Source organism: Colias croceus, chromosome 18 (assembly GCF_905220415.1).
Source record: "Colias croceus chromosome 18, ilColCroc2.1".
Lineage (NCBI taxonomy): Eukaryota > Metazoa > Arthropoda > Insecta > Lepidoptera > Pieridae > Colias > Colias croceus.
The window spans coordinates 764,656-788,623 of record NC_059554.1 but is presented as its reverse complement, the minus strand read 5'-3'; the positions used below and the strand labels follow the sequence as shown (position 1 = coordinate 788,623).

The following is a 23,968-nucleotide window of genomic DNA, read 5'->3' as shown; positions in this document are numbered from 1 at the left end:
AAATTATATACTAAAATCTTCCTCTTGAATCACTCTATCTATTAAAAAAAACCGCATCAAAATCCGTTGCGTAGTTTAAAGATTTAAGCATACAAAGGGACAGAGAAAGCTACTTTGTTTTATACTATGTAGTGAAGACGGAAAATAAAACACAAACGATATATAAATCATTTATTTGTGAACGAAATAGTTTTAAAATCAAGTGTTATGTCATTTCAACTATCTAATCACTTAAACATATCACTTAAAACTAAATTTAAACATTGCAAATATTTTCTACTGTAAGGCCGAGTCAAAGAAAATTAGGCAAAAAATATTTTTCGTGTGATGTTCTGTGTCCTGATAATGGGACACTTTTAATCTGTATAATTTATTACGTGTTACAAGTATAAATCAATATTATAGAGGCCAATATTTACATCTCTTCTGGAATCGAACCCAGAACTATCCGGCTATAATTCACAATAAGAAACTATAAATTATTGGACATCATATTATGTATTGTAATTCGTTTTAAAAAATTTCATCTTTTACTAATACAAAATTTGGAAAATACCTTCTAATTGAACTTTCCTTCACGGCCAATACACTAACCAAATCACAAAAAAATACAATATCATAAATTCTCTGCTAGGCAAAAATTACCAAAAAAAGTTTACCACGACCAGGTAATTGTTTTTCAGATATACCTATTCATACATAAAAATAAATGTACAATGTGCATTGTCTAGAGTCAGTAACATTTTTTTATAGATTTCAATCCGAATCTTCTAGAAGTAATATATAATGAACTCAAATCAGTTCCATTACCTTACGAATTTTTCTAAATTTTTGACATTTTTATGAAAAAAAAAATATACCGGCCGAATTGAGAACCTCCCAATTTTTTTGAAGTCGGTTAAAAATACAGTAATGAAGACATGTTATTTCTGTAACATTCTTGCTAAGTCTTAGAAATCTCATATACCTAGGTACTTAAATACAGTTTTCATTATTATGATAATACGCGTACAAGATATTATTTTGTTAACAAAAAATGATACGTAATAAAACACGCTTGGAAATGTGAATTTGTACATTTATTTTATTAAGCAAACAAACAAGCAGACGGGATATTCTTTGTCGATATTATGATAATATCAGTTTTAAAATCCTCTATACAATTACCAAAATTATTTCTATTATTTACTCTTTCCATTTTATTTCTTTTTCGAAAGATTATCTAATGAAACCTCCTTGACATTTGACCTCCTAGAATTTAAATTATATTCTGTGTAATCATACATCTCTTGCCAAGTAGAGAAGAAAAGAAAAAGTGGACCTTATAGATAAAAGTTACAATGTAACAAACATAACTGTCTGTCAAAATAAATCTCTAACTTTACTATCATCTTTAGCTTTATAAACCTTACAGAAACCCCGTCTGCTCGTTCATCCCAAATCGTATTTACCTATTTACACCCTAAAAATTAAATCAACGCCACGAGGAATTCCCTCGATTCTGTCCCTGAGGTCTCCAGCCACCCTGATTCTGATTCTGATTCTGGCCGTACCTCTGATTCTGACTGCCGTAACCTTGATTCTGGTTGTGGCTATTGTTCGACGAGTAGCCCTGGTTATTCTGGCCGTGTCTAGAACCCTGGCTGTTGTAACCCTGGTTCCCATACCTGTTTTGGTTATGGCGTTGGTTCCCGAACCTGTCCTGGTTGGATTGGTAACCAGAGCGGTTGTAACCTTGGTTCTGGTCATAGTTCTGGTGTGGTACGTAACCACTGCGTTGAGGCCCGAAGGAGTGTGATCGATCTGTGAAAGGAAACATAGTTTAATGCTTTGTGATTGATAAATTGGGATGGGAAGGTCTGATAAGAAAAAAAATGTCACCCAATGGCCAAGGTGTAAAAGAGTATTCTTGTTCAAATTTTCTCTTTAAAACATTGATGTGGATTTAAGATATACGTATGCACATGTTACAACAAAAAGACCCCTTCAATATTATTTTAAACTTGCTGACTTCATTGGTCAATAGATAGATGGTTATTGGTAAGTTGTGTTAGATATATCCAGTAAATAATAACTCTGATAAGAGTTGATGTGTGCTTGCTTGTGTTTATTCATTAAATATATGCTTTGAGGTGATACAATAAGTGACACATAATGAAATAGAAAAACCTAAATTATCATAGATTTCTCCTTTCATCAACAATATCTATCAATAATTTAAATCGAATTCTACCCATCAACCAAGAATACTTACTCCACATAGGCAACCAACCAACCCACCTATTTACTACCATCTTAAAAAATGCAACCGCTTCGTTTACACAACAAAACTAAGCTCATTCGCGTTCTATTTAGCCAAAAGATCCAGCATTCACGCAGCTCTCACAAAACCGAATGCTCCGGCTTAAAGCCCGGGCCGTGCGAAAGCCACGCGGAGTGTTTAATCGGTTGCTTTGTGCTCTAATGTCGTACGCGGATCTATGGCGCTGAATTATCCGGCTGTTATGCGTTTCTGTACGCGCCGTGTGCATCTGTAGAGGCTATACTAGTTCTATGGAGTATGGATACTGGATTGTGGAAGTGTGATGTCGTAGCTGAATAAGCGGCAAGTGCTGGAGATTACAGATTTCCTAGTGCTTTTCTAGCGTGGTCAATATTATCTGATTCGAACGTATAACTCGATAATCAATAATCATATATCTTTGTTGACCAAAAACTAATTTATAAGAAATTCTAATCAATGGATTTTTAAAGTAGGAATTAAATATCATAAGTTTTCAAAAATGGGGTCATAAACTACGCTTTTCTTAAAAACATCGTGTGAAAAGGTCGGAAATATCACTGCTCTTCTACCCCTTAAAATATATACAGATCGACAGAAATCTGTAGGCCGACTATTCTATCTTAAAATTATACTTTAAACAAACTACAAATTTTCATGCATCATCGAGCAACCCTACACCATTTCCCAGCTTAGGTGTATTGGCGACTTTCGGCTCTAAAAGGATCGCGCGAACAATCAACTATCGATACCTAATGCCTGCGCCACTCGGCAAACAATGGAGCCCTATTTGCGATCGCATTTAGAGGTATTACCGGGGCACTTAACTGCGCCTCCGCCTACACCTCAGCTCGGATCTGCTTTTTGTTTTGAGCGTGGAGCAATCGATACATAAAACGTAAACATGTAGGACGGAGCGAAGGGATTTTAATCGTGGGGTATTCATGATTCATCATAATTTAAAATGTTGCATTAAATGGCTGCTCAATAAAAATGCGTTAAAGCCCCTTAAGTATGTAATTTATAATTTTTTCTATAAATGAAACAAGAACACCAAACTGACTTCACTATGTGAAATTTGACACAACGGTGTCAGGCCAATTTTACCATTTCAAAAATGACCACTACAGTCACCTATAGTCACACTTCAGCTAGTGCTAAAAAACGACAACTTTTCAAAGAACCCAACTAAAATTCATACACCTCTCACACAGCTTTACAGAAGTCATAATCGCTACATCCACACTAAATCAATCGCAAAGGAATCGGTATTTTCCTTGTGAATCGTCGAGTATTCATGCCGCGATAATAATCCGACGCGAGTGCGTAACGAGCCGCCGCCATTAGGTGTCATTGTTGAGGCGCTGGGGAGGTGACGGTACGGCATTTTTTATTTTCATGAATCTATATAGGTACATAGTAGCTGTGTCCTAATTTTTTATAATCTTAAAGGTTTTTATATTGAAAATACGTTAGAACGAAGAAGTGTTGCCGCAATTAGAGAATATGGAAGATGTATAAAATAGTTAACGGTTTAAGATTTTATCGACAGAAGAAAAAAACTCAACTTTTATAATATAATTATAATGTATGTGAGCACAACGAATAATAATCACGATAAGACAATCGTCTTTGGAAACAAAAATAATGCACACTACTTTTTAATAACTTTTATTCCATATTCCTGCAGCACATATCCTAAAGCATTGTTCTCCTCAAAGCCTAGTTCAATCGCAACCCAGCCCATCTACCCATCTACCAAATACTTTCCGTCTACCAGCTCTTAATTACTCCAGGGTCGCGTAAACGTCCAAAAAAGCTGCTCAAAACCTCTGAATGCTCTACACTCCAGGCCTGTATAATTTTGGCACGAGCGTCATTGCTCTTATTTGTGACGCTTTCAAACTATGAATGTGTCGCGTCGGGCTCTATTAGCCCGCTATTATGAGTCGACTCCACCATTGCTATGTTGAGAGGGAACCGCTCCAAAAATTTGCCCTTTGCGTTTCGCGAGTTTCGTACTTGTTTCGTGGTTTTAAGATGCGCTTATAACCTAGTGTATATCTAATTTTTGTGTATTTGGTATGTATCGTGTGACATGAGATTTTTTATTAAATAAAAACTTATGTGATTTGCGTGCCGTCCATAGTTTGCAAAAATGTTTAGTGATGTAAGTTCGATTCTTTCATGCATGTTAATTCTAGCGAAGTTTTTGTGTAAATGTATTGCTGAAATAGTTTGGAAAATCCAAAAGTGCACGCCTCATAATCTCATCCTTTACAATAAAATTGATTATTTATAAAGAGTACACTATAAATATAAAAAAGAAATAAAATAAAACAGTTGGAAAAGTAAAGAAAGCGGTACCGTAATAATTGAGCTATTTTTCTTGTGGCCCCACCTAGATGTGAAACTGCGCAGGTTTAAGGGACTGACTACCAACTTATTTTTTTAAACCTTGGCTTATAGTATAAAGAATCGAGATTATAATGGTGAATTTTGAGTACACTATAAATATAAAAAAATAAAATAAAATAAAGAATATATAGATATACTAAAATTATGGATAACAGTCGATATTTTTTTTGTTTATTTAATAACAATTAAACCACATCGAATCAGACCCTGAAAAATGAAAGGGTTCTATTCCTGAGCATACTCAAGCGTATGAGAAAAAAAAAGACTCGATTAGTAAAGTATTTCGGTCGCTATCGTGTTAACAAGAAAATCCTCCGCACATACAGACACACGGACGTCCAAGACAGAACTTTTTTAAACTGTTTTTTAACTAGTTTAAATAACAAAAATGACATCAAAAATATCATGAATGTTAAAAATAGTGTTTTTTCTTAATATGTGTGTGTATGTATTATATTACAAGTGCAATGTATGATACATAAGGACATTTTAAGTTTGAAAAATCAGATGTTTTGCGCGAAGTGACAGTAGTACCCACCTCAACGCTTCGCTTATGAGGCGTGCAAAATAACATCTTCAAAGTATCTAACTAATAGTTTTATACTTATTCTAGTGGTTCATATTTTTACAATACACATCCTACGAAGGCGAAAGAAATATTCCAGAACATTGAGCCACATTCCAATGTCAAATCCAGCCTTAGATCAGCAAGACCGTACATCAAACGACTGTATCCTCCGCAAAAATCTCGAAACCTCGTCACACGTGACAGGCATCTTGCGAAAAAAATCCATAAACGAGACACGGCGAACCACTCCAGCACTCCACGCGAAGGTGGGGAGCCTAGCCAGCTATAATTAGAGAGGCGCGTGCTCAAGAGGCCAAACCCCGGCGTACCGAACGCCTGCGGGTTCCGACGTTATGCGAACATTGAACGTGCCTTCGCTTTGTGTCACTCGAAAATACCTTGATTGTTGTCAATTTTTATCGTGAAGACGCAACGCTTTGTGGTGTATCTCGATATTTTAATGAAAATTAGGACGATGGATAATTATGAGAGTTGGAAACCGTATTGCGTCAAAAGCTTGTTACTGGGAAAATAATACGGGATGAACAAGCTTTTACTATTGAGTTCAAACATAAATATTGTATATTCCAAAAAAAGCTTTTACTGTATCAAGTGTTGTGTTTCAACGTCACTATAAATTACTTGTCATACTTCACCTTTTGTATAAAAAAATCCTATTTTCACGGAAGTGTCCCCAATTTACCAATCTTTCCGAAACCCTACAAAAAACAGACCATTAAACCACCAGGAAAATCTGTGTACCTTATAGCTTGTAAACAGTAACCAAAACTACACAGAAGAAGACACAAATTTCGGTGTTATTGTACGCCACCCCAGGCGACGTCTGAGCGCAGCGCTTGTTAAGAGAATCCCACCAAAATAATTCACTTTCCTTTTGTTCGTGCAGACTGTACATTGTGGAATGAGGAATGAGGAAAATGTAACGCTACCTGCCTACCTACTGATTTCTTTTTGTTACGATGTTTTCTGGAAGTGAGGATGTGTGATTATTTGAAGTGTTATCAGTAGATTTTAATAAGGATACTTAGCCAAGTATCCTCACTTATATTGAATACTAGCTGACCGCCCGCGGCTTCGCCCGCTTCGTCTTAAACCTAATAAATTATATACTAAAATCTTGTCTCTCTCTCTTGAATCTCCGTTGCGTAGTTTTTAAGATTTAAGCATACAAATAAGGGACATAGGGACAGAGAAAGCTACTTTGTTTTATACTATGTAATAATAGTAATGATTCGAAACATATAAAATATAAGTAGGTAATGTTATTCATCACTACTTTGTATAAAACCAAGTCGCTTTCTCTGTCCCTATGTACCTATGCTTAAATCTTTAAATCTCCGCAACGGATTTTGATGCGGTTTTTTTTATAGATAGAGTAGGTAGTTCTTGAGGAAGGCTTGAGTATATAATTTGTTAAGTTTTGTACAAACCGAGCGAAGCCACGCGCGGAAAGCGAGTTTAAATATAAATAAATAAATATAAATGTGAACTTGTCATATATTTGTAGTAAAAAATATATGACTATAAACATATTGATAACTTTAAAGTGAATTGTTTGCGTTCGACAGCCTAGTGTCTAGCTCTACTTTGAAGATCTAGATTGTGCGAGAAAAACATCTCGAACGAGATTTATTTATAGACACCTTGTGAAGAAAGAATGTTAATACTGATATTTAAAGAGAATTCAGATATCGATCAGCTAACTAATCTAGGGAAAATATGTGACAACTTTTGTCGATTATAATTATTAACTAATTTGAAAGCTAATCATAAAATAATAATTATATTAGTTTTCCGCCCGCGGCTGCGCTCGCTTTGTTTATGTTATGTTATGGTATGTTTTGTACTGTAAGTCAAAGATTTATAAATGAATGAATAAATAAATAAATAAATAAAGCTTAAAAAATTATATATACCCTTCGTCTTGCTCGAGAACTACTCTTCAAAATCCGTTGCGTAGTTGCTAAGATCTATAGGGACAGACAGACAGCGGGAGACGATTAAATAGAGGCGATAGTTTTATACTATGTCCTATGACTGACGCCTCCTTGGTACAGTGGTATAAACGCGTGAGCGTAAAACCGAGGGGTCCTGGGTTCGATTCCCGGTGGAGACGAAAAAAAAATGTCTCGGTCTGGCAAGCAGAAGGATCTCCTACTTGTCCCTAAAGAAAAATCAATCAGTGAAACAGATGTACCTATACATAATGCATCTGCCCCTTGCCCCACTTGGGGACATGGGACTTGACTTATGTAGTGATATTAAAACTATTCAACTTAATCCAAATAACCTCGAAAGCCCAGAAAAAAAATAACCTGATTGTTTTAATATAATCAAATTATTGCTATCAGCTTCTTGCATTTAAAATGCAATAGCGGGTTAATCGTTTCGTATTATTTAGATATGTCAATCTCAAAATCAAATAAGCGAAATCAATTAAGCCTCAGCAGTTTGGGGGTATTTAATTAGGACACGTGCCGCCCCCTACAGAGGGATGACAGACGATTTTGAATCATATGGATAAGAAAATAAGGGTTTGGACATTGGTTCTTGTTGATTCCTAAAAAGAGATTAATTGGAAGTCAAGTCGAGAGGTTGTTTGTACATGCTGGTACATTTATTAATGTCTTGTAAAGTTGTTTGGTTCGAGCTACGTTTTGGGTTCGAGTCCTGGATGAGGTCATGTTCCTTATGAAAATACTAAATACATTAAAGACCCAATAATAATATATTTATCGAACCCAGGACCGGTTCGGTTTACGCTCACGTGTTTATACCACTGTACCAAGGAGGCGTCAGTCATAGGACATAGTATAAAACTATCGCCACTATTTAATCGTCTCCCGCTGTCTGTCTGTCCCTATGTATGTTTAGATCTTAAAAACTACGCAACGGATTTTGAAGAGTAGTTCTCGAGCAAGGCGAAGGGTATATAATTTGTTAAGCTTTAAACAAAGCGAGCGCAGCCGCGGGCGGACACTAATATAATTATTATTTTATGATTAGCTTTCAAATTAGTATTTCCTTATGTTCATTACGTTGTTGTGCTACTTGGATAAATCTATAGGTATTGACGCACAAAATTTCAGCCTTCCTCGCGTAATCGAATGAAAATAAAATGTATTAACATATTGTGTATTACATATAAGAATTAAGAACCGATTCTAAATTATTAAATTCCACAGAACTCGATTGTAAAGAAACATAATAGGTATTCATAAAAGGTCCTTCGGAGTAACTTACTCAATAATTAACAACGTGTTATAAGTATAGAGTTTTAAAAGTGCAAAATAAAACAAAATTACTTAATTTCGTTAATAAAAACATGTGCTTGTTTTCAAAGAGAACTCATCACTATTACAAAAATACTTAAACCATTTTACGACTTAAGGATTTTCCGACCCATTCACCATCTTAAAAAAACCATCTTCCGGCAATCGAAACATCCATCCTACGATTATCCGATTAAAAAAGTAAATAAAATACGCATTAGCACACCTCCGAAAGCCACCTGGATAAAGGGTAGCAATGGGGGATCGATAAAAAATCCCCGAAACTGTAGCGTAATCCCCTTCAACCGGATAATAGGAAGCACTTGAGCCGATCGACCCGTTATTTAAAAAAAAAAGTCCCATTGTGCTTGCAACCCTCGATAATTATTATTTTCGTAGTTGGCGACACTGCGTCCAACAATGGCGGCATAGCGCGCTTCCTGTTTACGTTCGCGCGCTATTTCACGTCAATGCAATGACAGGCCAATTTGAATTTGCCTGATACTCTTTCATCGTGTAATTTTGTTTATTTTAATAATGGCTCGCTTTGGACATCGGTCTTTGTTGTGATTGTCATTGATCTAAGTGACGATCGATTTAATGTGCCGTTTACGGGATTTTTAAATGGCTAATGTAAGGATTATAGTGAGCCTTCAATAAGGCTTTTGTAGACAAAATGGATTAAGCGATTTTTTTTACCTTGCTGTAAAATTGCAATAAATTGCAAGTCAAAAAACAGAAACGACATTATAAATTAGGTAAGATTTAAGATGTGTATAATTTTTTATAACTCTATGGGCTAATAAGAAAGTGCGCGCACGTAGCGACGCAACTCCCCATAGAGTTGATGGGAGAGACAAAATAGTTGCAGAGACAAAAGTTGCTCTTGTGCGCTAGTTCTAATACGGACCCTTAGACAAAGGCTTCTAGAAGAAGCTACACACAAAAATAAATATTTTAGTTCAAATTTACCAACTATTCTCTCTGTTCCTCCCACCTTAATACCCCTTAAAACAAGACCAAACGCGTCTATCACAGAACTAACAACGCAAGCACCATCCTACCAACATATACGTTTAAAGACGTTTCCTTTGTTCCGCTAATTGTTATAACAGAAGCTACCCTCAGTTAAGAGCAGGCCAATTAGTGCATTGCATTGTGATCGGGATCTTTGTTCCCGGTGTATGGTAGTCATTTTAATTAGTCTTTGTTTTAAACGCTACGCCAATCCGTGTATGCATGTCAATTGTGATTGTCTTGTTAGCGTTGCTCTTGTATCGGTACCGTGACCTGGATCTGTGATTGTATCCATTTTGATGTCATTATATTAATGGTGGATTTATAAAATAATTGATAAGGGTAAAAGATCGTTAATTGAGAGAGATCCTTGTACTTCAAATTTGAAGAATCAATGTCCTTGCGGTTACCACTAAGTTTCAAAGATGCGGAAAATCAACGTAGACGTCGTAGAAAAAAAACAGCATTATTTCAAAAATTTGTTGTTCAACTTTCTTTTTTATAAACCGGGGTTCACCACGCGATAAAGACACGTGTAGAAACTAGTAAAACTAAAAATATATCCAGGATCCATATTTCGACATCTTTGACACTTCTGTGACCATACTGCACCGTCCGCGTCGGTCAATTAATATTAAAATAATATTCTTTCAAATACATCCAAATATTGTTTCCCAACATATATTTTATTAAGCTTTAAAATAATGGTAGTTTGCTTGTCCTATATTATAAATGCGAAAGTTTGTGAGGATGTGTATGTGTGTGTTTGTTACTCTTTCACGCAAATACTACTGACCCGATTACAATGATATTTATCACACATATAGAGGGTAACTTGGATTAACACATATGATAGGTTTTATCTCGGAAATCCCACGGTAACGGGAACTATGCGGGTTTTTATTTGAAAACGCGGGCGAAGTCGCGGGCGGAAAGCTAGCACACCATAATTTAAGAAACTCTTGGTTCAAATTGTTTTGTTATATCGAGATACGAACAATAGAAATAGTAGATAGTAGAAAAAAAAATATTGCAAAACGTTTTATGCGCAGACGAAGTTGCGTTAATCTTATTAAAAATTATTGTTATTTAAACAAATAAAAATCAAATACACACAAACAAATTTATAACGGGGCCAAATTAAAAACACATTATTCCGTCCGCACGTTGTGCCGCGTGGCCCAATTACCGACCCCTGTCTGTACTTCCTCATAACTGACGTTTGACGAAATCATTGTGGCATATTGATTTTTTAATTTATTTAATACTAGCTGATGATCGCGGTTTTACTCGTGTTATTTGGTATGTTTGAAGTGACATCCCATGCGTCCTTTGTCAGTATTGTTTCGCAAGGAACTGCGAAATGGCCATTACACAGACGCATAAGTTTCGCTAGTGATATTTCGCATCGCAAACCGTCACATCGCATTCTGTCGGAGGACAGACTTTCGCGCCATGGATGCCGAAAATACTGAATAATTTTTGCATTCTATTCGAAATTATCCCGTATTATACGCAATTGGACACGCAGATTATAAAAATACGTACAAAAAAGAGGTAGCATGGAGAAAACTTCAAACATGGAGAAAATTACAATGGCATATCATTGCGAAAACATTGCTGTGTACTAACGTTCCGCAGATATTTCGCTACGCAGTAGTTCCACAGAGACTCGCTGCCGCATACGAATGCGTAGGTGTACTAAAGGCGTTATACAACTTTAGTGTCAAATAAAATAAATCCTATCCTGTCCTTCCTACTAATATTATAAATGCGAAAGTTTGTGAGGATCGATGTGTGTGTGTGTGTGTGTTTGTTACTCTTTCACGTAAATACTACTGAACCGATTACAATTAAATTTAGCACACATACCTAAACCTAGTGTTAATCCAAGTTATAGTTATTAAAATTGGATTAACACTAGGTTTTATCCCGAAAATCCCACGGGACCGGGAACTTTGCGGGTTTTTCTTTGAAAACGCCGAACGCGGGCGGAGAGCTAGTTAGCTGACAAGCGTGGCTTTACTCGCATGATTATGTAATAAATGTCCTACACAGATTTTTCTTACAATATCTATCATTTTGACAAAAAATCATGAAATTTTGATGAGTGTACTAGTGTTAGTGCTAGTATTAATATTAGTGTTAATTTGAGTGTCAATGCTAGTGTCATTATTAGTGTTTATGTTAGTGTTAGTGTTAACGTTAGTGTTAATGTTATTGTCAATTTATGTTAATATATGTGTAAATGTTGACGTTAGTGTTAGTGTAATTGTCTAAATGTAAACGTTAGTGTTAATGTTAGTGTAAATAACTTACTGTGCTGTGGTGGTGGTACAGAAGAGTAGCTGCCCTGCTGCGACAGGTGGTGGCCCAGCATTCGATGCCCGGCCGCTTCAAGACTCGCCACCGTGTGGGAACGGACCATACCTGGATAATATACTTGGCATTAAATAAAAGAACGGACTTTTCAACTTTTTTTTAAATATTTTGTTAAAAAGGAATTGATGTACATAGTAATAAAGTATGTGATCTTAAAAAAATATTTTTATAGCATTTAAATATTATATAAAAAATAAAATTTTCATAGTATAGAAGAGAAGAGTAGAAAAAATTCCGCCACATGATCTTTCCCATTCTTCATTCGAATTTTTCCCATTCTTTAATAATATAAGCCCATACGTAATTTTTTCAAAATCAACATTGGTATAATCGAGTTTCTTTTAAACATATTAAAAGGAGGGGTGTCGAGGGACACCAACGAAGTTACTAAAATATCTAATTTGCTTTTTATGAGGGAGAGACAAGCAGAAAAACATGAAAAATATAGCAAAAAGTGTCGTTACAATTTTTTGTCCTAATTTTTCGTTGCTTCGTACCAAAATTTAAAAGTAAATATTAAATTTATTCATAATCTGTGCCCCGCGGTTTCATCCGCATTGCTCCGCTCCTGTTGGTCTTAGCGTGAAGATAATAGCCAATAGCCTTCCTCGATAAATGTGCTACCTATCTAACACTGAAAGAATTTTTCAAATCAGACCAGTAGTTGCTGAGATTAGCGCGTTCAAATAAAAACATAAACCTTTAATGTCAGCGTATCAAAGTACTGGATCTTTATCACGTGCACAGGATCCAGGATACCCTTTTCACAGTATTTTTTTGACGTGACAACGTCTTATAATTCGATAGCTCGCGCCGGCTGCACGCACGAAAAAACATGACTCATGCGGCGTTACCTCGCTCTGAGGCGTTCCGTAAGGCTTGAAGTGCGAGCGAGAGCGCGGAACGAGCGACAAAGAAGCACAATCGGACGTTGTCACGTTCAACTATCGTCAGTAAACCGACTTTATAGACAACCAATTTTTTTTTTAATAACTGCTCACCGATCTGCGGCCTCCAGTTCCTGTTCTCCTGGTGGGCGAGGTCCCCGGGGCGCAGCACCCGGGCCGGCTCGGTAGCCCCGCGCAGCCTCCGCGCCGGGAACACGAACTCCTCCGGGTAGTCCGGGTCGCGGTACCGGACACACACCACCCGGTTGTCCAGCACCGGGGGCAGACCCACCACGGGGGAGGGGAGTTGCCTGTGGGAAATAATATTATAGTTGTACACATGTGAATATACTATGGCATAACGAAAACTATACACTCAGGCAGCGGTACACGCTGTATACATGTCGTGGCCATATAGTAGATTTGCTCATTTCATGAAATGATCGATCATTTCAAAATTTAACGAACTGACAAACTATGTTGGCCTATGTTGGCCTTGTAGTCATTTCATAAAATGAGCAAATCTACGATATGGCCACGACATATACATTAACTATTAAAAATAGATTCTCAAACAGGATTAACTGATATTTTCTGCATAAAACAACTTTTTGAATGCGTCATCTGATGTAAATTATATGTCGTACAAACAAAACTAAATAGTTCAGGATACATCGCCCATTTTTGCAAGTGACTACTATCAAGCTAATTTTCCGTTTGTAGCTTTATTTTGATGAGACGCCCAATAATTTCGTGTACGAAACTCTCGATTGTGGTAGCTAACAGAGATAACAAGGATAAAAATTTTTGATTTGATGGTTCTCAAATATTTATTACTAACCGAATATTTTTTTTTGTTCAATCTCAAGATAATTACCTAAATTATTCGAAAAAATATTTGTCCTACAAAATCTATGATTTGTTCAAAGAGTCCCCCTTTCCAAAGTGTATCGATAACGAGGTCATCATAAATGATTACTAACAAGCTGATTTTTTTGTTTTCACTTAGTTAATGTTTATATAATTCAACAGACATATTGTCCTACAAATTGCCTAATAAATATTTGAGAACCATCAAATCAAAATTTTTTATCCTTGTTATCTCTGTTAGCTACCACAATCGAGAGTTTCGTACATGAAATTATTCGGTGTCTCATCAAAATAAAGCTACAAACGGAAAATCAGCTTGATAGTAGTCACTTGCAAAAATGGGCGATGTATCCTGAACTAAAAAGCTTTGATCACACATCTTCTAATACGAAAATTGGAATTGCACCCTTAATTGGCTCCTAAATTGTGATGTGTATAGACAAGCAGGGGCAATTTAGAGAACAACTGAAATTGCTCCGACCGCCGCGCAACCGATTGTTCCAATATTGCCCCTGCAGCAGGCACGTCAGTAGCCTGCTTTAAATTTGGGTACCCTTTGAAAAAAATACCCTGTATAGGTAGTCTATAAAAGAGCAACTATGGAGTTTCTTGCCGGTTCTTCTCCATAGATACTGCTTTCCGAATCGGTGAAAATTGTTATGAAGATTCAAAAAATCTTTTAGAAGAAGTCTAATTGAATAAATAAATGTTTGAGTACAGTCTACACTCACCCGCCAATAATAACATGGTCCTTGCTCAGCATCACCTCGCCCCTCACCCCTTCACTCCTGTACGGGTAGGCCTGCTCCTCATCCACCAGCTTCTGGAGATCAGCTCCAGCAGCCTGGTACAGGCCGAGCAGGAAGTCGTAGCTAGTGTTGCCCGTGCACACGTACAGACGGTCGTGCCCGCGGATGTTGCGTTGTACTGTCGTGGAAGAAAGAAAGATAAACAAAAACTCCGTTTAATCACAAATACGACAACGAATAATTATCATCATGGTTATCAGCTCATATACGTTTACTGCTGGGAACGGGACTCCTAACACCTAATAACACCCTAAAATACCATGTTTAAATGCAAATAAAGGATTTATTCATTTTATTTATTTATTTCCTATGAAAGTACAGGCCATACAGGTCTGCCAACCCGCACTTGACCAGTGTGGTGGATCCACACTGGTCAAGTGCGGGTTGGCAGATATCACATTTTTAATGCGTTGTTGAATTTATATGCATATTGTCTTTAAGTACAGCTCGAAGGAGCAATGTACGTTAAGCAAACAGGATACATTTTATCGTATCCTGTTTGCTTAACGTACATTGCTCCTTCGAACAATTTCAATATTTGACATACTAGTGAAAATAGCCGGATCTATCGAACCCGAAGGACCCGTATTTATGTAGTGACATGTTAAACGGTATCCCGTCTCATCTGATTTGACTATTTTTAACAATAAAATTAACTGCACATTGTGTGTCATAACACACATTAAAACAAATCATTTATGAAACTTAGCTATCCACCCACGACTTCGCGAAAAATCATATAAAATCGCTATATTGAAACTAGAAAGAAAGACAAACACACAAACAAACACATAATTATAATTTTAGTAAGACAGACTTACTTTCAGCCTGCGTCAGATCCTTATAATAGGGCTCCAGGGCTTTAAACAGTCGGGCTTCGTCCACAAAAGGCAGTAGGGCTACGCCCTGCCAAGCGAACTTTTTGCCGTTTAGGTCTATTTTGAAGTCGATGGGGTAGAAATCTATTATTGGTGAACACTGTAACAAAAAAAATATGACGGTCAAATTGATAACCTCCTCCATTTTTTTTGAAGTCGGTTAAAAAAATGATAAATTGTTGTCGTGGATTCGATTCCCACCCACTTGGATGTTTGCTCTGAGTCTGGGTGTTAATTATCTATATAAGTATTTATTAAAAATTATATATGTATGTTTATCAGCCATCTGGTTTCCATAACACAAGCGAAAGCTTAGTATGGGATCAGATGGTGCCGTGTGTGAAAATTGTCCTGAAATATTTATTTATTATTTTGATTATATTTATGGTAATTAGTTACTCTAAAGGCTGGATATAACTTAGCGAGAATGGCTGTGTGTTTTACAAAATTTAAACAGGTCGGAAACTGCTGAAAAAAGTGCCTACCTGCGCTAGTTGACGCGAGCAGACAATGATATAGTAATTTATTTTGTTTTTATGTATTATGTCGAAATTATCTGTTTTTATTTTATTTAAAAACATATTCGAAGTGAAACTTTATGTGGTTGGAAAAAAATTTAGTGTAACATTTTTTCGTTACGCGTGACATTTTCCGTTACGCGCCATCTTTTTCTTATCCCTACCACGCGTGATTCGACGTATTTCTGTAAAGTTGCATATAGTAAATTATTTTTTGAAAAATAAAGTCATAAAGAAGTTTCACTTCTTACGTGTGTTCACTAGTACACGCACACATTTTTTATTTATTATGGCAGCACCATCACAATAAATAATGAAAAATCTACAGAAAATCAACCAGCAAGCTCTACTAGACTATCAATAAGCGTACCTAATAATTTAAAAACGTGTGTCACTCGGGCACTGGGGCGGTTGCGCTATTGCATGCTATGCCTTCAAGCCACACCTCCGCCCGTCCCCGTGGGGAGCGTGAGGTTTTTTCGTTACGGAATTTTCTCGATTCGGTCCCTGCGCTCAATGATAGAAGCTATGCAATAGCTTAAAAAATAAACACAATTTACCGGATCGCTCATGAGTGTTGCCCAGGGCTTGGGCACGTGCTGTGAGCTGGCCGCCGGGAACACGCCCATCAGCTGCTCTAGAGGTCGGAACTGGGGACAAACATACAAACATTGGTTAGGAAACTTATCAAACAATAAAAAATAATAATTTGACATTTAGTTTCTACCATTCAAATCTATACTGTATTATAAAGCTGAAGAGTTCGTTTCTTTGAACGCGCTAATCTCGGGAACTACTGGTCCGATTTGAAAAATTCTTTCGGTGTTAGGTAGCCCATTTATCAAGGAAGGCTATAGGCTATATGTTATCATCACGCTAAGACCAACAGGACCAGAGCACTGCGGGTGAAACTGAAGGTCACAACTAGTGTAAGTATAAATAGATATTGTATCCAATTGACAGCCTTATTAAGTCATTTTTAAAGCTTTTAAATTCTATATTTTATTATTTTTCGTATTTTAAAATACGCACCGGTTTCGTCCCCTTCTCGAACTTAGTACTCAGACCGCATATGTTCACAAAGTCCGAGGCGAACGGTGCATAGTGGTAGGGGAAGTACCACTTCCACGAGGCGCAGCCCTGGTAGTAGTAGCGGAGCACCCAGCACAGACCGCGCACGTATTGGAGCGCCACGCGGTATCTGGGGACATTCAAAATGAAATCTATAATATAAAAATGAATCCCAAAATGTGTTGGTAAGCGCATAACTCGAGAACGGCTGAACCGATTTCAATAATTCTTTTTTTATTATATTCGTTGAAGTATGAGGATGGTTCTTATGTAGAGAAATCGTAAATATGTACTACGGGCGAAGCCGGGGCGGACCGCTAGTGAAAAATAAAAAAAGACCACTTGGATAGGGATGAAATTATCTGCCAACAAAATATATAAATTTGTAAACTGCATTTGTTACATGTATTTGTATGTACATATTTAATTTATTATTAAATCTGATACCATCTTTAGTTTTATAGCAATTGAATGTTTTTTAAATGAGAAAATATTATATAATAGAAAAAAAGGCGAAAGACGCGGGATTGAATCGCGCCTTGTGAAGTAATTTGGGTTGGCAGATTATTTCTTTCAATGCTAGATGGCAACTAAAATATAAAGTAATGAAACTGCGCAGTACAATAGTTACTGTTAAAATAACTGTAGTAGTTTTATTTACTTGATTGTTCGATTGCCTGGTAGAGATCGCTAGCTAGCGATAAGGTCGCCTTTTGCTATACATGTATTTTTTATATATTTTTTTTGCCTTTATTTAACGCAACAACGAATTCTACATTCATAATTGCCAACTCCCAAGTTATATACTAACCTGAACTCCAGATTCTCCCTGTCCACCTCGAACTTGCTCTCATAGTACCGCTCCTTGAAGCCCTCCTCCCACAGACGCACCTCGTCGTGTTTCTCATCATCGTCCTCGTCCAACCCGGCCTGGGTCGCTGAACGCTTGCGGGAACGGTTCTCTTCTTGTTCCCGCTGAAATTTGAAGAAATTATCATGTTAACTAAGTTAAAAATTTCTAAAAATTGACACTAAAGTATGTATTCTCATCTCAGTTACACAGTCATTATTACAATTCACCCCAGAGCGCAATAAGAGAAGACCGGAAACAGTTAGCAAAATTTCCATGTTCACTTTTCATTACAGATAATTTATAATTTTAATTCACTGCAGATAACTAATATTTATGATACTTGAAGTCATGGTTTTCTTTACGATTTTTTGTGACAATTTACCTTATTAAGTCCCAAATTCACTGTCACTTAAATGGTGAGACTGAATAGCTACATTCTGTAGCCCATGACATAGGGAATCACAGGAAGGAAAAGAGTCATAAAAATAATAAAAGAAACTTTATTTTCTCACATCAGAAAATAAACTCTTTTTCATTATTTGTTTTTATTTTTATGATCATCTTCATCAAATTAATGATCTGAAGTGAAGTTTCGTATTTTCATGTATTAAAAACATTATAAATAACTCACAGCGGCTACAGCCTGCATGCCGGCTCTACGAATCTCTGCCGCCTCTTGCCGTGCGTTCTGCACTGTGTTCCGACCGCCGGCTCCTAATGCCTGTTTTATATGAAAATATATGAAAAATATAATAAAATGGGCGTTGGAAACTTATGTTAATATGGTATTTAATCATATTTTAACGTGAGTATTGAATATTCTTTGGCGTATTATTCAAGCTATGTGTTGCCAACTATTCTAGACATAGTGGAAAAATAAACTCTATGAATGATGATGACAATCCATTGACCTTTTTTAATAAAAAATACGAAATCATTCTTTGAATATATGTACAATATAGATTGAGAAAATATAATTTCTATCCCAAAAGTAAACATATTTTTAACAACAGATAAAAACTAAGAAAATACGATATCTAAGTAAAAACTGAAACGCACAAAACACTTACTTTTTCACACAACTAATACAAAATAAAAAAATTGCAAAAGAAAAAACATCCACTCACGGTAGGCGCAAACTGCGTATTCTCAAGCAGTTGAAAGTTGATCTTCTGCTGTTTCTTCGCTTTCTCCCTCGCCTTGAAGCTGACTTCGTTCTGGTGTCTCCGTCTGAAGATCTCGTCTTCCACCCGACCCAGTTCATCCATGATCACCTGGACCCGGTCGAGGTTCACGTCGCCCGAGTCTGTTATCCAGCCCTGGGGGTAGATAATTTTAGTATTGAAATTTTTTTCTGTGAGAGTAGTTTGTGTTGTTTGACAAGTTTGCAAGTAAGGCTGAAAATGAAAATAACATCACAGTTCTCTGTTTTTACAACAAGATGCTCTGTGTTCAAGATAGAATGATGAAAATTCAAATTCAAATCAAATTCGTTATAGGCCATCCACACGTCTGCCGAACAACGTGACAAACAACGAACACATAGGGACGGCGCTATACAGAGAAGCGAGAAGGAAATAAGTACATCTCTTTTCTTCGTATAGTGCTGTCCCTATGTGTTCGTTGTTTGTCACGTTGTTCGGCAGATGTGTGGATGGCCTATAAAATGATGCTATTTGTGTTGGCGATTTAAAATTTCTATGCAACAATTAAGCAAGCCTAGCCAGCCACCACTTTTATTGTGAAGTCACATCCAAGCATTGTGTATGAGAATGATTTTCTTTAGCCATTAAAAAAATATTTATTTATTTATATTTATATAATTTTTTTATTTATTTATGACGCAACAACTAACCCGAGTCTTATAGACGCACTTCTTGTACAAATTGACCAGTCGGTCCACAGCACCCTCCCTGATCTCCAAGCTGGGTAGATGCGGCAGGAAGTCGTTGCCAACGAAGAAACACATGAACACCCAGTCGTCGAGTGCTCGTTCAAAGTCATAGGGGAACGGCAAGTTCGGCATTTGGAGCTCCTGGTTAGAGAAAATTTAAATTTATTTCAAATATACAGCAGATGTCATAATAGTTAAAATTTGCTAAAAAAAAAAACAATTATTGTGGTTTTGAAAAGTAAATGAAAATGAAAACCATTTAAATTGTGAAAAATAGCGCGAAAAAGCCACGGTAAAAAAATTATTCATGATATATGAATTCATGCAATTTGCAATGCAAAAACATCTAAGCACACTGATAAAGCATAACCTTATTTCTGCTGTTGTAATTTAACATTTTACTCAATAACAATAATTAATTTACTTTTATTTGTTTGTGTATATCTACAACCTTAAAAAAAATGATAACATGAAACCTATCTATACTAATATCATAAAGAGGAAAGGTTTGTAATTATTTATGTATGTATAAACTACTGGACCGATTATGATGAAATTTGGCACAGACAATCTTTAGACCCTGAGAAAGAACATAGGGTACCTTTTATTGCGAAATATGTATCACGGGCGAAGCCGGGGCGGACCGCTAGTGCACAAATAATACACAGTTACAATTCACAATAACTCCAGCCCCCTACACAACATACCTTCTCCAAATACTCTCTAAGCACGCTGAGCCTCACGAATATGAAGCTATCTTGGTTACCGAACGCTGGATCTGATCGAACCAGCGCAGCCTCTGGGGTGCTGCCCGTGCATTCCTTCATTTCGTGACCTAGAACATTGTAATTTGAATAAAAAATTACAGTTTTTAAAAATAGAAATTCAGGGATTTATTTATATTATGTTCTAGTTATTTCTTGCATGTTATTTATATTTTAAATAGATTTTTTTAACAAGCATCTCTAATTCATGAAAACTTCTTTTACTTATTATGACTTTAAATATTTCCTTATAATATTAACTATAGCATTTTCAACAATACCTTTCAGACATTTAAGGAAAGTATTTTCAATGTAGTTTCTTTTTTTTAAAGCTTTCAAAAAAAATTATCATATTTGTTTACTTTTCATATTATGCATATTGATGAAAAATATTGACGTGACAACGTCTTATAAATTGGTTTGCCGGGTGACACTTGAAGAAACCGCGTTACGCTCCGCTCACGTTATGCGCTCACAATGCGAGCGAGTGAGAGGCACGCGTCCCTTCCACTCGGGCATGGTTAGCCCGCCTAAGAGCGAGAGAGACAGACATTAAAAGTCGTTGTCACGTAAAACTTTCGCCCGTATACCGACTTTACAGGCAACCATTTTTTTACGAACAGAACGTGATCAAAACATTTCAAACTCGGGCATTTCATATTCGGGCATTTCTCCGCAACTCGACGTCAAGTGCCTACTTTCCATGATAAAAGTCTACCAACTCACCAAGCTGTCCACACACGTCACACGGCCGTGGCTTATTCGGTTTGAACTCCTCTCTAATAATAGTGAAGTTAGGCTCATGTGTTGCTAGCCCCAACATGATGAGGTCAGCATCAGCTCCGCAGAGCACATGCTGCGTGTTCGGATCGTGGTCTGGTTGAGCTGTGGATAATATATGATTGAAGTATGTATAGCCACAATGTTTCTTGTTGGTTTAAATTACATGAAACATGTAGTGACGCAAATTGTGAAAAAAGTTCTTAGAGCCAATATCAGTATCATGTGTTGATTCTGACCATATTTTTAATTGGTCATTCTTTATTATCTTTCTATACTAATATTATAAAGAGGAACGGTTTTTATGTATGTATGTATGGTTTTCACGCACAAACTACTCGACCGATTTTGATGAAATTTGGCACAGACAATCTTTAGACCCTGAGAAAGAACATAGGCTTTTATTGCGAAATATGTACCACGGTCGAAGCCGGGGCAGACCGCTAGTGTTATATAAGCATAAACAAATTGCCTTGATAACTTGATTAATCAATTTTCAGAGAAGTAAGTCATCTAAAGATCTTGTGTGTTTGCCGTGTGGTATTTTAATTTCACTGTCTTACTTGAGTGATTCACTGAATTTGATTTCGAGAAAGGAATCATCTTTACAATACGTAAGTAAGTATTTTTGCATTTATGTCTGAGCAAATAAATAGTGTGCTTTACGTACCTCTCTGTCTGCGTATGTAGTCCATAATCTTATGTTCTCCCTCCCCGGGAACATTGGCATCAGATAGAATCACTTTGATTCCTTTCCATCCAGGATCATTGTTCAGTCTGAAATTATTTATTTTTTTGTCAAATCACATATTCAATGAAATAATTTCATAAAAATAACAGTAAGCGAAGGAAATATAAATAAATTATGTATATATTTGTATAATATTATTTTTTTTATATATTGAGTGTTATTCTTTCAACTCTGTATGTTTCATTTTTGAATAGACATCTAGTTTAATTATATGAATAACAGAATTCTCATCAGAAAATGGATTTGCTGATTTATATCATTTATATATTGTTACCAAGGTACTTCTAATTTTATTTTACAGTGATGGAAGTATTATACCTGTCATGTATGTAGTAGTGCAAACATTTGCTCAGTCTGTCCATGAAAGGCGTTCCAGGAGTGATACAGTTAGAATCAAAATGTGCCTCTTTCGGCCTCTCTGGCGGCAAGTACGCCCCTTTAGCTTGCAATTCGGAGCGAATGCGAGCTATTTCCTCAATTTTCTCTTGCGTCTCTTTGGAGGCGCGGAAACGACGCGATCTTTGCTGGTTCATTTTAGCTCTGGGTGCCTTAAATAGAGTAGGAATTTAGTTAATATTTTTGTTTGTTTTAAATATAAATAATAAATATAAATTTATAAATAATAATTTTAAAAAATATACTACATGATGCAATTTTATGTAAAAATCTACTTCTGTTCTTGTTCACATTATTTCACCAAATTATATGAATTAATTAAATATGAATCAGGTAAAGTACAATAAATAAAACAACAGCTTCAAATGTAATCTAAAAAGCTAAAAGTATCATTACTTATGCATTTATATTATTCGAAAAAATTTTCATTGCCACATATGCATCAAACATAAAATATAAAAAACACTTACAACACCATCAATAGCCATATACAGCAGTTTCCTCGGCCGCACAATACGGAACAGCCTGTCAATACACTCGAAGATGGCCACCATCATCTCATCCTCATCCTTCGGCGGTGGCTTGTCTTCAGGATGGGTGCAGGGATGTATGATCCCGTTCATGTCCAGGTACAGGTTGTCAAACTCCACCCCATTGGGGTTCGGGAGTGACGAGTCCACAAACACCAATTGGCCATCTACGTCGACTGGCTGTAAGAACAAGAAATTATAATTATTAACAATACAATAATGTCATGAATTTATCTTATTCATGACATGTTGAATGCAGTTTTTTTACACTGCCACAATTTTGTTCTTATCACGACTTTCCACATAGGATAGAATCATAATACATGCTTAAAGATAGATAATAAGTCCATTAACACATAAATGTTTCCTTTTACGTTTATAAATGTACAATTTCTAATAAAATGCAATAATACAAACTGAAAACCTCGACAATTTCGTGAGCTGGATTCTTGTTTCAAACATTGATAAATAACATTTTGGAATAACTTCGTTGTAACTAAGTAAATTCTTGTGAAATTAAAACTTATATCAATCTTATTTACGATCGAAAGGCATGAAATAAATGTAAACAAAATAGAAAATAATTTGAGGTTACAATACTAACCCTCTGTTCAATACATTCGACAATAACACTTGGATATTTTCGACTCAGCCATCGAAAGAAGGCTGGAACTCCCATTTTGTCTACAATATATTATTTTTCCTTGTTTTAAATGTGATCATTCAAATACGAGTGAGCCAAATTGTTATGAATTGTCACGTATTCAACACAAACAAATCGACGCAGGTGCCATTGTTGATTTGAAACACAGATTAAGTATTAGTTACTAATTTGAAATGAAATTTGAAATTTAAAATTTAGAAGTTTTATGTTTCTTGTCAAAGGAATATTTTTTATGCAATATTTTCAAATAGATACGAGTCTAATGGTCATCCATAAGCATTGAAATATTTTCGTTTTTTAGTTGTGAAACGTCAATTCATTACCTTCGAAAATTATGTATAGTC

The 23,968-nt window shown here is 36.1% G+C and overlaps 1 protein-coding gene across 1 annotated transcript; it reads right to left on the bottom strand.

Annotated features, from left to right (window-relative positions):
- Nucleotides 1-157: 157 nt before the first annotated feature.
- Nucleotides 158-23,761, bottom strand: LOC123699529 (5'-3' exoribonuclease 2 homolog). Its single transcript, XM_045646498.1, has 17 exons — nucleotides 23,565-23,761; nucleotides 22,901-23,140; nucleotides 22,353-22,582; nucleotides 21,954-22,060; nucleotides 21,230-21,388; nucleotides 20,447-20,574; nucleotides 19,701-19,880; nucleotides 18,973-19,164; nucleotides 18,477-18,566; nucleotides 17,804-17,967; nucleotides 16,954-17,122; nucleotides 16,482-16,571; nucleotides 15,347-15,503; nucleotides 14,448-14,643; nucleotides 12,961-13,157; nucleotides 11,897-12,007; nucleotides 158-1,803 (listed from the first exon to the last, which is right to left on the bottom strand). The coding sequence occupies exons 1-17, from the start codon at nucleotides 23,637-23,639 to the stop codon at nucleotides 1,475-1,477; spliced, it is 2,814 nt and encodes a 937-aa protein (XP_045502454.1). The 5' UTR covers nucleotides 23,640-23,761; the 3' UTR covers nucleotides 158-1,474.
- Between the last annotated feature and the right edge of the window lie 207 nt (nucleotides 23,762-23,968).